The following is a 14483-nucleotide window of genomic DNA, read 5'->3' as shown; positions in this document are numbered from 1 at the left end:
GTGGATGCAAAGCGGACTGGAGACTGCTCCAAAAGCAGGAAGTGGACTAAAGTGCAGAGGATTCTGGGTAAATATAATGAAAACAAACGTGAGAGTCTAGTGCTAGTGGGATCCACTGCAAAAACACCAAATTTTACCAAATAGTTTTTCTCTCTTTTCTAGAGCAAATATCTTATTACACTTGAAATTAGACAAAACTAACTTACAAGTATCTTTTCAGCAAGAGATAGAGGCTTGTTTTCAGTGAATAAGTGAAATAATCTGCCAATGAAACAAGCACTTTTTAATCATTATCAAGAAATTACTTTCTTGAATTAAGCTTCTATAGCTTGCTGACAAGTAACTTTTGAGTTAGTTTTATCTTAATTCAAGCTTACTAAGATATTTGCACTACAAAATTAGACAAAAATACTTGGTAAGATTGTGTGTTTTTGCAGTGAAATGATAGAAATCCTTCAACCGCGAAAATCTGACAATCATTTTTTTTATTTTTTGCACTAATTTCTTCTTCAGAGGTTTTCTTGTCATTTCATTAGGTAGTTTTTGTTGCAGCGCCCCCACAGGCGAATAGGGGAACAGGTTTTTTAAAAAAGGTTTCATTTGCTGCAAGTTAAAATTGCCCTGGAACGCTGAAAAGTCCAGGACAAAGTGACATTTGCAGAATCAAATCACAGTCCATCAGCTCATGTTATTTTTAAAAAACAGGCTTCACTTTTACTCAGCTGGCAGTAATTTCACAGAAATTAGGAGTGATGAGTAAATTAGGAGTAAATGAGTTTGGCGATTGTCTGCTGCTGAAGGCCGAGACTCCCTGCAGAGATGATACGTCGTGATGATGCAAGGCAGCGTCTGCAGGCTTGAGTGTTAGCCAAACACCTGACAAGCTGAAGGTGATGGCCAGTTTACAGCTAAATCCATCTCTCCTGTCTCTGTTTCATCCTTTAGCTGCTGGATTTCCAGTGACTCTGAGTTCTTTCATAGGTTTTCTCTCAATGCTTTTTCGTTTTTTATGAATCTGAGGTAATATTTCAGTCATTCCAATCAGAATTTTTTTTTTTTTCTTCATCATGCACATTTTTCTCATCTAGGCCTGCCTTCACTCTGAGGGCCACATGGATGATGGTCTCATCCTTCAGCGCTGCCAGCATGAGGAATCTCGGGCTGCTCGCATCATCCGAAACACCACATTCCTCTTCAAAAACTTCATAAAGTGCGTATAAAACACTGCAGAGCCAACATGTGATTGCAAAGTGAATCAAATAAAAGTTTAAAAGCTTGATTTTTGACTTTCAGGGCATTGGACAGCGCTGCAGCCGGAGAGACGAATGCAGTGGCCGGATATGTTGAAGAGGTGCTGCAGACGTTGAATGATCTGATTGAATATTTCAAGCAGCCCGATGTAGATCTAGAGCACGAGGAAAAACAGGCGAGGCTTCGCTCTCTCATCAAACAACAAGATCTCTTCAAGGAGGAAGTAAGTCGGCTGGGTTTTTGTTTTATTTGGTGAAGAATGTTATTTGGCAGCATCTTCAATTTATTGGAAAAATTCAAAGTAACCTTATTTTGGAGAATTAGAGGAAAAATCTTGAGTTGACTCATTATCAAGATAGAAAAAGTATTATACAAATATGGAAATAATCTTAGCTAATACTTCATATTTTAAGTGTTTTAAAGGGATGATTTTGGTTAAAGGGACAGGTTTTAATTATCTTATATAAAACTCAAACTTTTTGTTTACTGTGAGTAAATCTGTTTGTCTAATTTATAAAGTGGAGTCCATAAATACTCCTGAGGAACAAAACCATAAATATGGTTGTAGTCAGGGGTTTTATTAAAGCTATATCAATTTATGATGATTTATGAATATTACCATAAATTGCTTTCAACAAAAGACATGTAATTTCCAAAATAAAGCTCCAGAATTTACTATTTTTCTACGAGTGAAGGCTTTTAAATATTTTTGGTGACAGAAACGATCATATCTTTGTGAAAAGTTAGTTATCTGACTTATATGTTTTATAAGTCAATTTGCAGAATCGGTTTAGTTTGATGAACTGCAACCTTTTCTCATTTTGGTTTAGTTTTCTGCTTTTAGGCTTCATTTCCTTCCGAAGGACCAATCAGAGGGCTAGTTTTTGTAAATCTAACCTGACTACAGGAAGACCATCACTTAGTATATATTGATGGGATATTATTTTGTCATTATTCATGCAATACTTTCCAGATTATATTCATTTTCTGCCCAAAAAATTTTTAATTCTTGTAATAATTTACTTACACCACAGTAAATCAACTACTTTTTGTTTATTTACTACATAAAATGTTTTTGACAAAATTTATGTTTAAAAAAATATGACAAAATTTAAGTTTATAATAAACATAAAGCAAATTTCACATCTCATAAATAGCACAAATATATGAATTTTCCATCAGGGTATGCTGGCCCTGCTCTCCAAATGCATTGACCGGATGAACCTGTATGACAGCGCGGCCCACTTCGGAGAGATGGCCGGGGAGGAAGCTGGTGCAGCATGGAAGGACATCCTCAACCTCCTCTATGAACTCCTGGGTGAGTGATGGATCACAGAAAATATCTCCTGTCAGCACCTGTTCAATCTGAGTGGACATGAAGTATTTATCATCCCTCACTGAATCCCTTTCTTCCCCTTTGGACTCCTCTTCTCTCATCGCGCTACAGTCCTTCATTTCATCCTTCGCTAACATTCTGTTGAGCATGTGTAAAGTTCACAACTTTTTGCAGATTCATTTGTCTAAAATGAATAAATTATGTCACATGGCCCAGACTAGATCCTAAATTTTCCACTGGTTTATTTTTAAAGCTCAGTGGGTGTTTTGTTTTCCTGTCGCTGGTATTCGTCCAGGGTGGTCAAGCTCACCTTGACCACCCTTGTATTTATCATTCCCTATCCTGCAGCTGCTCACGTGTGTGCACACAGGTTTAGCCCACAAACACACAGCTAGTCGTAAATTATTGCTGCACCCTCGGTGGGGTTGCCTCTGAGGAAGCAGATTTTCACGATGGATTGTTTGTTCTGCCTTTCCTTTCAGTATAAAGGGGAAACAAGCTCAATAGTCCAAGTTATTTATTTAGTTTGTTCGTTAAACATCCGTTTTATAATTTGACGTTAATGACGCATCCATAAGAGGTGGATGTTTCTCTAAAACGTGTCAAACTCAATTTGTGTGTAAGGCTTAAAATCATTCAAATCTCTGCAGGATTCTGATTTAAAATTATTTTAATTCAACCAAGCAGCTTGAATATTGGAGCTTGCCTCAGGCATTAATATTACAAGTGTATCTTGCTTTTATTGACATTTGAATAAATTTTTTAAAAGAGTTTCTTCTTAATCTCTGGGGAAGTGATTACAGTAATAAAATACTTCTTATAATTGCTTACCAGCTTTTGCATTTTACCACTGGCATTTTAACAGTGTAAATAAATTTAATTACCTGTAAAAATACATTTAAATTTGGTGCAAATAATTTTGAGCTTAAATGTAAGTTGAGTGCATACAAATTACAAGATTGTATGGCAGTCCAAGCAATAATTAAACTGCTAATGAAATTACAACTTGCCATAGTTTTCTTTAAAAAAAATTTACCTTCATGTCATTTATTTTGACATAATTTGCTCTTGACACCCAGAGTTGGTCAAAATTAGTATTCAGAAAGTGGATTTGCTGGCATTTAGTCAACCTGGATTAAACAAAATGGTGTGAAACAGGGCTTCTAAATGTCTAGGTAGCAAAGAAAGTCAAAAAAAAATCCTGAATAATTTTAGACCGTAGAGCTTTTGGCTTCAAGTTCACCCAACAGTTTATTATCAAATGTTAGATGTGGTCAAAAAAAACCATTGTGTTGAGTCAAACTTTGTCTTTTGTTCAGCTGCACTAATTCGTGGAAACCGGACCAACTGCACCCAGTTCTCCCGAAACCTGGACTGGCTGGTCAGCAAACTGGAAAGAATGGAGTCATCATCAGGTACCACAAGTCTCTTTGTTTTTCCACTCACTAATAAAACATGGAATGACAGATGTTTAGTGGTGTTTTGTTTTAATTTTGTTTGGCAGGAATCTTAGAAGTCCTCCACTGCATCTTGGTGGAAAGCCCAGAAGCCCTGAACATCATTCAGAAAGCTCACATTAAATCCATCATCTCTCTCCTCTACAAGCACGGACGTAACCACAAGGTGGGCTGAAAAATTGGTCTGGTTTTTATCTGTAATCGCATTCATCATTATCAAAAAATCATTCTGGATTTGTTACCCAGTTTAATATCCGTCACAGCATTTACTGAGTTAACATAATAAAGAAGAAGCAGAGACAGTTCCTCTTGCTAAAGAGGAACTGTCTCCAGTTAGCTTGGCTATTTTTGCTATCAGAAGTCAACAGACAGGAGGTCTTCATCAGCACGTTTAACATTCCAGACTCGTGTTTTACATGCAGAGTTTAAATGTCACAGTCTCTTAATATGACATGAAAGGGCGTCTGACTAAACAACAGGTCCAGATCATGAACAGTCGGGGAACGAGAGTCCTGCTTGGTATAGATTTTCTCTACATGCAGTGTGAGAGTAAATGATGTAAAACGATGTGTTGCATGAATGAAAAAAGAAGATGCCTCTTCTTGCTTTTTGCTCTTTAGATTCTGGATGTGCTGTGCTCTCTGTGTGTGTGCAACGGGGTGGCAGTGAGAACCAATCAGAATCTGATCTGTGACAACCTGCTGCCAAAAAGGGATCTGCTGCTTCAGACCCAACTAGTCAACGATGTTCAAAGGTAAAAAAAGCAGAAACATGAAACAAGATTTATTGGTATGAACGTTTGCTAATGGTACAGCGAATTGAAGAAGAGGTAGACAATGTCAGACTTTTTTTTTCCCTTCCTGCTGCTCCTTTTTATTCAAAACTTTTATTTCAAAAAGGTGTTTTGAAACTCTCTTTATATACAACAAAAATTCTTGATTATTCCTTGAGAGACATACACAATATGAATCAAAGTTTATTCTTATAGCACATTTCAGCAATAAGGCAGTTCAAAGCGATTTACATCATAAAAAAATTAAAACGTCATTAAAAACATAAAAAAAAAACAATTGTGAAACTGGTAACAAACATTACATTTTGTCAAATGCCATCATTCAAATCATCAATACACATCAAATACACGATATTAGAAAATCTTGCTGATGGAATATTGTTAAATATTGTGAACACAATATCAATAGGGATTTTTTAATTCATCTTTCTCTTCTCTACTTCCATCACTCTGTGAGTTTTTGTACTTGTTAGTTGGACGGATGGACTTTACTTATATATCTTAACTTTACTTACTTACGTTACTTTGGGATTTTCCCTCAGGGTAATTGTGTCACATTATCATGTGAAAATCCATGTTCATAACACTCGGAATATTGACAAACAACTATTTGCACTCCAACTATTTGCGATATAAATACGGGACATACTGACATTGGTACGTCTTTCCACCCTATCATTGCTTCTCTTCTGCCTTTGACTCCAGTATGAGGCCCAACATCTTCCTGGGCATCGCTGAAGGTTCGGCTCAGTATAAGAAATGGTACTACGAGTTGGTCATCGACCAGGTGGACCACTTTGTGACCGGAGAGCCGACCCACCTGAGAGTGGGCTGGGCCAACACCAAAGGCTACGCTCCATATCCCGGCGGAGGAGAGGGCTGGGGTGGAAACGGCGTTGGGGATGACCTTTACTCTTACAGCTTTGATGGACTTCATCTGTGGTCAGGTGAGAAACTCGGTTAAACCCCCTGGACTTTCTGTAATAACTGTTGATTAAATCAGTCACAGTATATAAAGCGGATTTGGTTGCCTGTGTGAAAAAGCAACTAAACGTTAAAGTATTTCAGATGTTTGTAGAAAAAAAGCTTTTTTTTCCTTCTTAAACTCTAAAGTGACAACCAGTGACTTGTTTCTAAATATGAATGCATTTTAGTTTTTTTTATTCAACATAATTGAGTACTTGATTAAAGTTCTATAAAAATAGAGGTGGAGGATTGATGTTATTATAAGTCAGAATCAGATCAAGATTCAGATTTCCTCTTGAAGTGTTTTTATTTTTTTACTGTAGTTTCTCAAGACAATCTAACAAAAACATTAAACAAAGTTTTAATTTGTAATTAAATTATATTGTTTTTCTTTTTATTTAGAAAAAGTGGACACAAATTAGTTTTTTTTAATTATTTCTGTCAAAATTATTAAAGTATTTTGTAGACATCTATAAACTTTATCCAAATTTTGACCCAGGGTTTAACAAAATACTTCTACAAAAACACCTAAAGAACATACGTTTGATGATATATCAAATTTAAATAAAAAGTATCGGTAAATGTGATGAATCAGCACCAACACATGCAGCACTGCTGACTTCTACTAAAAAATTGCGTATTTAATCTTCTCCGGTGAAGGACAAACCTAAGCTGCCGTAAACACACTGCCTGTTATTAAACGTGATGCAGGTCCTGCCACTAAAAGTTCCAGCTGACTGAAAATCTGCTCCACATCTTCATGATTTTTTCACTTCCAAAGCCTCTAAAAGATCCATTACGTCTCCCCACTCATCCATTTTATGTCACTCCTGTTAAAGCATTCATCAGACGTCTCTTCTCCTCACTTATCATTCTGTCCTACATTTGCTGTGACTTTGCTGCCGTAACTGAGATCCGCGCTCGTCTCCCAGGTCGGATCCCCAGAGCCGTGGCCTCCATTAACCAGCACCTGCTGAACTCGGACGATGTGGTCAGTTGCTGCTTGGATTTGGGCGCTCCCAGCATGTCCTTCAGGATCAATGGGCAGCCGGTGCAGGGCATGTTTGAGGACTTTAACACCGACGGATTCTTCTTCCCCGTCGTTAGCTTCTCTGCTGGAGTGAAGTAAGATGGAATAACAAACATTACAATAAAGATCCCTCACAGGAAACTTGCTAAGTCCCTTGATTGGGCGCTCGACAGTCATTCATCCAGCGGCCCGCTGTGATTTTGAGTTAAAAAAATGTTTAAAGTTGACAGGAAATTTTAAAATATTTCTTGATAATTATGTGTTATTGGAAGATAGGAAGATTAATAGGTGAACACCAACTACAAAGTCTTAAAAAATACAAACATTAAGCCTAGTGGGGCACAAGTAAAGCCTGGTGGCCCGCCAGGCTTATAATACACTCAGAGAAACCCTGACAATCATTCCCAGTATTGGCTACGTCACTTAATCATTTGAGGCGCCGTTAGAAGTGAGAATCGGGAGTGCAGCGTTTGCCCTTAAACCGGAGTTACTGTGGGCAGTTTAGTTATAGAAATCACACTTTTTTAAGTCCGAGGAATCCTGGAGGAGTCCATTCTAAATGGGAATGTTTTTTAAGGATTAGTAAAGAGAACTGAAATAAGACAATTAAAAAACTATAAAAATGGCTATTTTCCAAATAATGCAAAATCTTCCTGAATATTCAATTTGTCCTGTAATAAATAGTTTGTGTGACTTGTTCTCAGAGCCCGTTTCTTGCTTGGAGGGCGTCACGGAGACTTTAAGTTCTTGCCGCCTGCCGGTTACTCTCCGTGCTACGAAGCGCTCCTGCCCAAGGAGAAGATGCATGTGGAGCCAGTGAAGGAGTACAAGCGGGATCATGACGGGGTCCGTGACCTGCTGGGAACCACCCAGTTCCTGTCTCAGTCCTCCTTTATTCCCACTCCCGTTGACACCAGCCAGGTGAGCCTAATCATTCACTGGGCTGCATGAATGTATAGCAAAGCAATAAGCAACTTTAACTGACTTTGAAAACTATTTTTAGTTTTGTTTGTTAGTTTGCACAGTATAAATACAGCTTTTAGGATATTTTAAAAGCTTATTCCACTTTTGGAAGCTTAATATGTCTGAGAATGAATGAATGTTGCTTCAGCTCCTCTTTTTATAAGATAAATAATGCTTCCCTAATGACTTTCTTTAATGGATTAATAAAATGGTTCTATTTATTTTTTCTCTTTCTCTGCAGATTGTTCTGCCCCCTCATCTGGATAACATCCGCGACAAGTTGGCAGAAAACATCCACGAACTTTGGGGAATGAATAAGATCGAACTGGGCTGGACGTATGGGAAGGTAAAAACCTGATGTATAAAAGGTTGTTGTAACTCATGACTGATGATGCGGAGCTGCAGACGCTGACCTGAAAATGTTTCCCCATGTCATCCCGTCTGAAAAATTATTTATTGCTTGCAGATGCAGAAACGTATTATGATCAGGGAGATAAATCAAGCAAAAGTTATTCCTTATAAGAAGTTTAAATTGCAGAAAACCTAGGAGTGCATATTATTTTTAAAGAAGTATTAATGCACAAAGTGAAATGTGCAATATAAATCAAAGCAAAATTCTTTGCTTTAATAATTAAAATCCAAAAAATTTTGTAAAAATAAATATTTTGGCGAATAGTAATGATGTAATATCCTCATCTAAGAAGAAAGTGAATGGATTAATCCTGATTGAAACAGTGTTCACTGATCTGCATCCCTCTTGATATTACATCCAGTGTCATTTCACTTTAGAGTTTAAAAACATAACTAGGAATTTATGGTGAAAAACTGAGAAATCTGCAGGACAACTCACTTAAAGGTCGGTAATTGCCGTTGCCTCCATTACTTATCAGAGATGGTTGTTTGTTTCGTCCCAGTGGACTAATTACACTTTTTAGTGGCTCCAGAAAAAAGCAAACTTCCCACATGGCTGCTGTTCTTTTGTTCAGTACTGGTGGAAAATCCTGGTCTAAGTGTTGGTCTGTTTTTAATTAAAGCTGTTTGTGTTATTTACTGTAACTGCAGCAAATTATTGCTTTGTAAAAACTATTTTATTCCCACTTTTGATGTGATATTGGCCCTGTAAAATTAAACATAATAAACACTAACTAGTTGATAATTTAGTTAGTGTGGACAACCTTGAACCAATTCTTTGATTTAAAACATTTCAACATTTGTCTATATGTGGGTCACATATTTATATCGTTTAGCTTTTTGGATTGAGTTTCGTTCTCTTCCTCGGCCGTTACAAAACTTGAATTTTATTTTTTTCTTGCTAGGTTTGTGCAGCAAAAAATTTTGTTTATTAATAAAAAAAAGTTTCCAGAAATCATCAAAGGTCAATAAAATCAGACGACCTCTGGAAACTTTTTTATTCGTTTTTTGAAAATGATAGCGGCGCAAATGAAACTTTTTGCTGCACAAATATTTGAGACCAATTTAGGTAGATTTGAAGAAAGGGGGGACAGTCATTCATCTAGACAAAAAACGGATTTTTTCTGATTAAAAGTAACTTCGTAGGATATTGCTGCCACTTTTGTATAATACTTGTAATAATGTTGTTCCTTTGTTGTGAGGCAAAGTGTGCTTCTTTTTTATCACGTTTAGTACCGTTAAGACAATGAGAAAATGTCCCACAATGCTTTAGGAGGTTTTATTATGTTTGTCTATAAAGGAAATGCTTCTGTCTTGCAGCTCTACACCTGCACATATTGATTATATACAGTTGAAACCAAAAGTCTAAGTAGACTTTCGGTTTCTTAACTTTTTTTTCTTAACTGTCTGAGGTTAAATCAGATTAAGCTTCTCCTGTTGTAGGTCACTTAGAATTATAAAACATATTTCAATTTGCTAAGTTAAAATGGTTTAACTTCAGACAGTAAGGAAAAAAAGTTTTGGATAACCATCTAGACTTTATGACGTCTCTTTAGTCCCATATTTTACCCAGATATTAATGTCCTCCTTCATTGTGTGATTTGTTATGGTCTAATGTCACAAAACATGACCTATGAACAGCAATGTGTACGCTTTGAGAGATGCTTTAATGGGATATTAATTGGTCTCATTTGTCTGATCAAATGCCATGAAATTTAATTTTGCTGTGAATTTGCACAATATCGAACGTATTTACTGGAATTTGTTATGCAGACTGTATGTGCCGATACTTTACACATACTAGATCTTTAGAAAACAGAAAAAAAACTTAATAGTTTTATTTTATTGTTTTGGAAACTTTTGACTGTCCTTCAAAAGTACTTCAGCTAACATGCTCTAGAAGGTAATAAAAATGAGCTAAAACGGCATTAACGTGAATTACTTTGTTCACTATCCAAAGACATCTTTGTCACTCTGGTCTCCTTCCATGATTTTACAATCAGTAACTCTCTCTCTGCATCTCATCACTGCAGAAGCGCCATCAGAAGTCTGATCACACAGTTGGCCTCTTTTTTTACTGTTGCAGTTATCACAGGATGATATTCCTCTGAGGCTGCTCCCACAGAGGTCATTCAGCCAACATTAATGAATCGCTTTTTTATTCCAAGAATGTGACATCCACAGTAATTAAGACTGGGATAAAAGGTCTAAAATAATATCCAGGCCTACGTTTAGGTCCAAACAGATGCCTGGCATAACAAATGTGCCGTAACAAGCTCAATGAGCCCAGAGTGACATTGCTATAATTCCAGGTCAGATTCCTCTTTGTGGATTTTTGGCAAGCAGGAATGTGTTATACATCACATCTGTTTGCTTGGTTTGCACCGTGTTTTGCTGTCACCTTTAAAAAAAAGTGGTGTAATTCTTCTGTAGCAGAGAGTATTATCAGTGAGCGTCTTAGTGGATGTCATGATAGCAGTAATTCTCTTTATGAGGTCTCCTCAGACACTAGAGGTCCTAATTAAAACATAATCCACTGCAACACTTTAGTCTAAGCAACTCGTAAAGTTGAACAAGAACTAAAAGCAGAGAAATCTGACTTCATCCTGGCTTTGGATGCAGAGTCAGGCTTTTAAAATGCATTTCTGCAGCAGAAAGGAAGGTTTTCAGACAAGACGAGGGCGTTGTGTCTTGAAACCTTAAACTAAGATGGCGGTTTTCTTTCTCCACAGGTTCGTGATGACAACAAGAGGCAGCACCCTTGTCTTGTGGACTTCAGCAAGCTGCCTGAAACTGAAAAGAACTACAATGTGCAGATGTCAAGCGAAACACTCAAGTAAGGCTGCGGGTGAACCTCAAAGTAGGAAAATTTGTGGTTTTTTAACATTTTTTTACGTTTAGAGTTTAGCAAGAGATCACAATATTCATTTGTAATTCATTAATCAAAATTGGTACAGAATCAATCAATCAGATTTTATTGGTGTAGCACATTTCAGCAACAAGGCCATTTAAAGTGATTTACATCATAAAAACAACAAAAATCAACAATTTAAGTATAATCAAAATGTTGGTTAGTATTTCATTTATTATGTTTCAAAACTTAACCTCTTTTTGCTCTATTGAGAGTGTTTCATCAGATTAAAAAAACAACAGAAAAACATTCTTCCTGCTACAGTAAGAGCGAAATTACCGTAATAACCCGATATTGTCTGGAAAGCTCAACGTCTCCCCTTTCAGAAACTGTTGTAATTTTTCAGGTTGCACAAGGTGTTACAGAGTTACGGTACCACAAATTTGGCTGTTGTTGCCAACACGTTTGGTCCAGAAAGGTTAAAGGAACTCTGTGTTTCGGCTGTTTTAGTTTGTGATGCATAGAACCTGAATGCTGCTTCTCCCCATTTGGTTCTGGTTGTGGGGATGCAGATCAGAACCAGAAGGTCTGGGAGGTTTCCATGATAACAGCAGATCTTTAATGTATTTTGGTGCGAAGCCGTTAAGTGATTTATAAACAGGCAGCAGGATTTTAAAGTCTATTCTCTAAGCTACAGGAAGCAGGTGAAGGACTTTTAAACTGGGTGATGTGCTCCAACTTCCTGGGTTTAGTCAGAACATCAGGAGCAGCGTTTTGGTCTGATTTATTTTTTAAGCAGATAATCAATGTGACTAAAGATAAACACATGGATGAGTTTCTCTAGATCTCGCTGAGACATGAGTTGTTTTAATTCTGAAAATGTTCTTCAGATGACAGAAGGGCGACTTTGTAAAAGTCTTTATGTGACTCTCAATGTTTAGATCTGACTCCATCACTACTCCCAGATTTCAGGCCTGTTCGCTGATTTCTTTGTTGTAACAACTGAACTGTGAGTTGATTCTGGATCATTCCTCTTTAGGTCCAAAGATAATAACTTCAGTTTTGTTTTGTTTTCTTAAACCTTAAGGAAAGTCAGATTACTCACTTCTTCCCTTATTGCCATAATTAGTAACTGCACATTTATTTGGCATGTTCCTTCTTGCAATCAAACACTCCAGTTTGTTGAGGCTTGGAAGATTTTTAGATTGTACGCCACTAGAAAAGGGTTATATGTTTTAGGCCGTTAAATAATCCAATTATCCATTCCTACAACAGCAGCAGCAGTTTTCTGCATAATGCTTAGCAGCACAAGATTAAGACTAAGATTAAAGCAGCACTTGTAATGACATTTGTCTTCTGGTGCAGTTCCAGCATTGATTTCTAGGAAATATTGGCTCCAGAGGCTTTTCAATTTGAGTAACGAGTCGCGTTACTGTAAAAGCCTTTAGCTCTCTGCATTAAAGGAACTTCCTGTTATAGATCTGTTAATGTAGACAGTCAAAGCTGAATGAAGTTTAGTGTTATTTTATTGATTAGCACTTGTCATTGTTCTCATTTACCGCAGGACGCTGTTGGCACTCGGCTGCCATGTTGCCCAGGGCAATGTTCACGCTGAAGAGGACCTGAAGAAAATCAAATTACCAAAAGAGTATGGTCAACATTTTCCATCATTTTTGGCTTATTTGTGCAAATTTCCACATTTTATAATTCTACCTTCATAAATCTTCCAGCTACATGATGTCTAATGGATACAAGCCTGCGCCACTGGAACTCTCTGACGTGAAACTGACTCCAGGTCAAGAGGTTCTAGTTGATAAACTGGCTGAAAACGCACACAACGTTTGGGCCAAAGACAGAATCAAACAAGGATGGACCTATGGCATCCAGCAGGTAAATTTCTCATGTGATGTTCAGACAGACTAAGACGTTGATGCAGAGTTCATAAATTAAATTGTGTTGCAGGATGTGAAGAGCAGACGTAATCCTCGCTTGGTGCCATATGCTTTATTGGATGAACGCACAAAGAAATCTAACAGAGACAGCCTGAGAGAGGCCATTCGGACCATGGTTGGATACGGATATGATATCGACCCTCCGGACCAGGAGGGTGAGATTCTGACTGATAAATTATCTAAATCTGGAGTGTCAAGCTAATCTCCATTTTGGGTCATGAATGTTCTCTAAATGCATTGATAAAACCCATTATTAATTTAATAAATTCTTCGTAAAATAAAATAATATTGAACATCTTTTTACGTTAAGCCCCTCCAGGATTTCCAGGATTGTTTTTGTGATTTTTGCAATGATTTTAAGGTGCTAATTTAGAAGTATTTGCAAGAACTTTTGTGATATTTGCGCTGGATAAATGTGACGTTTTACTACTTACCATATCTATAATGGACTATAATTTAACATTAACTAAAGCTGAAGCAACAGTTAGGAAGAAGTGACTCAAATCCAATGTTTTCAACCAATACACTCACCGGGATCTGCTGATTTTTAAAATGTATTTTCTTATTTTTTGCATAAATTTCCTCGATTTCAGAATCATGAAAAACTTCAAGGCAACACAAACAGCTTTATCTAGAAACTAGAACTAGACTAATGTCTCAAGTTCCACTAAGATATTTGCACTAGAAAACTAAACCAAATATACTTGGTGATATTTAGTGTTTTTGCAATGCAGCTGAACACCAAAGCTTTGAACCAAATCAACACAAAATTAATGTTAGTTAAAGTTGTACTGAATGCAGAGTGAGCAATGTTTGTTAAGTGCATCATTTGCCTAACCTAATATCTGGATCGGAGCTATCAGTTCATAAAATATTTTTTCTCCTCTTTAGTTCATTGGTCTGCTGTTGTTAGCCTGTTTGGAAAGAACATATATCAATATTTGCATTTTTAAATTACACGGCTCTTCTTTTTCTCTCTGGACCAAAGTTGTGCATGCAATAGATAGTCAGAGCATCGAGACGATTCGCTTTTTCCGCGTGGAGCAAACGTACGCCGTGAAGACCGGGAAGTGGTACTTTGAGTTTGAGGCCCTGAGTGGAGGCGACATGAGGGTCGGCTGGGCCCGGCCGGGCTGCAGGCCCGACGTGGAGCTGGGAACGGATGACCAGGCCTACGTCTTTGATGGATACAGGGTAAACTGAAGCAGCTTCTCATTGTTTGAGATCTCTGTTAGTTTTGTTTCTCATAATGCTTTAATTTCTTCAGGGTCGACGGATGCATGCTGGTAGCCGTTACTTTGGGCAGCCTTGGAAAAAGGGCGACGTGGTTGGTTGCATGATCAACATGGAGGACAAATCCATGATTTTCACTCTGAATGGAGAGCTCCTGATCACCAGCAAGGGCTCTGAGCTCGGCTTCGCTGACTTTGAAACAGAGGATGGTGAGAACTCCAGTCAGATTCTTTCAGTGTT

The 14483-nt window shown here is 37.4% G+C and overlaps 1 protein-coding gene across 4 annotated transcripts in view; it reads left to right on the top strand.

The window, feature by feature from the left end:
- The window catches only part of ryr3 (ryanodine receptor 3), a 110737-nt gene that overhangs the window by 36536 nt on the left and 59718 nt on the right, over nucleotides 1-14483 (top strand). For all 4 annotated transcript variants that reach the window (XM_055054435.1, XM_055054433.1, XM_055054434.1 and 1 more), the window contains 16 exons: nucleotides 1089-1210; nucleotides 1294-1474; nucleotides 2434-2569; nucleotides 3907-4002; nucleotides 4092-4210; nucleotides 4665-4798; nucleotides 5543-5784; nucleotides 6736-6928; nucleotides 7538-7754; nucleotides 8038-8142; nucleotides 10940-11043; nucleotides 12623-12706; nucleotides 12789-12948; nucleotides 13021-13165; nucleotides 13999-14204; nucleotides 14278-14452. In XM_055054435.1, the coding sequence (XP_054910410.1) occupies nucleotides 1089-1210; nucleotides 1294-1474; nucleotides 2434-2569; nucleotides 3907-4002; nucleotides 4092-4210; nucleotides 4665-4798; nucleotides 5543-5784; nucleotides 6736-6928; nucleotides 7538-7754; nucleotides 8038-8142; nucleotides 10940-11043; nucleotides 12623-12706; nucleotides 12789-12948; nucleotides 13021-13165; nucleotides 13999-14204; nucleotides 14278-14452 (2419 nt within the window). The remainder of the gene's footprint in view (nucleotides 1-1088; nucleotides 1211-1293; nucleotides 1475-2433; nucleotides 2570-3906; nucleotides 4003-4091; nucleotides 4211-4664; nucleotides 4799-5542; nucleotides 5785-6735; nucleotides 6929-7537; nucleotides 7755-8037; nucleotides 8143-10939; nucleotides 11044-12622; nucleotides 12707-12788; nucleotides 12949-13020; nucleotides 13166-13998; nucleotides 14205-14277; nucleotides 14453-14483) is intronic.

Source organism: Poeciliopsis prolifica, unplaced genomic scaffold (genome assembly GCF_027474105.1).
Source record: "Poeciliopsis prolifica strain line A6 unplaced genomic scaffold, Auburn_PproV2 SCAFFOLD039, whole genome shotgun sequence".
Lineage (NCBI taxonomy): Eukaryota > Metazoa > Chordata > Actinopteri > Cyprinodontiformes > Poeciliidae > Poeciliopsis > Poeciliopsis prolifica.
This window is presented reverse-complemented; position numbering and strand designations above follow the sequence as displayed.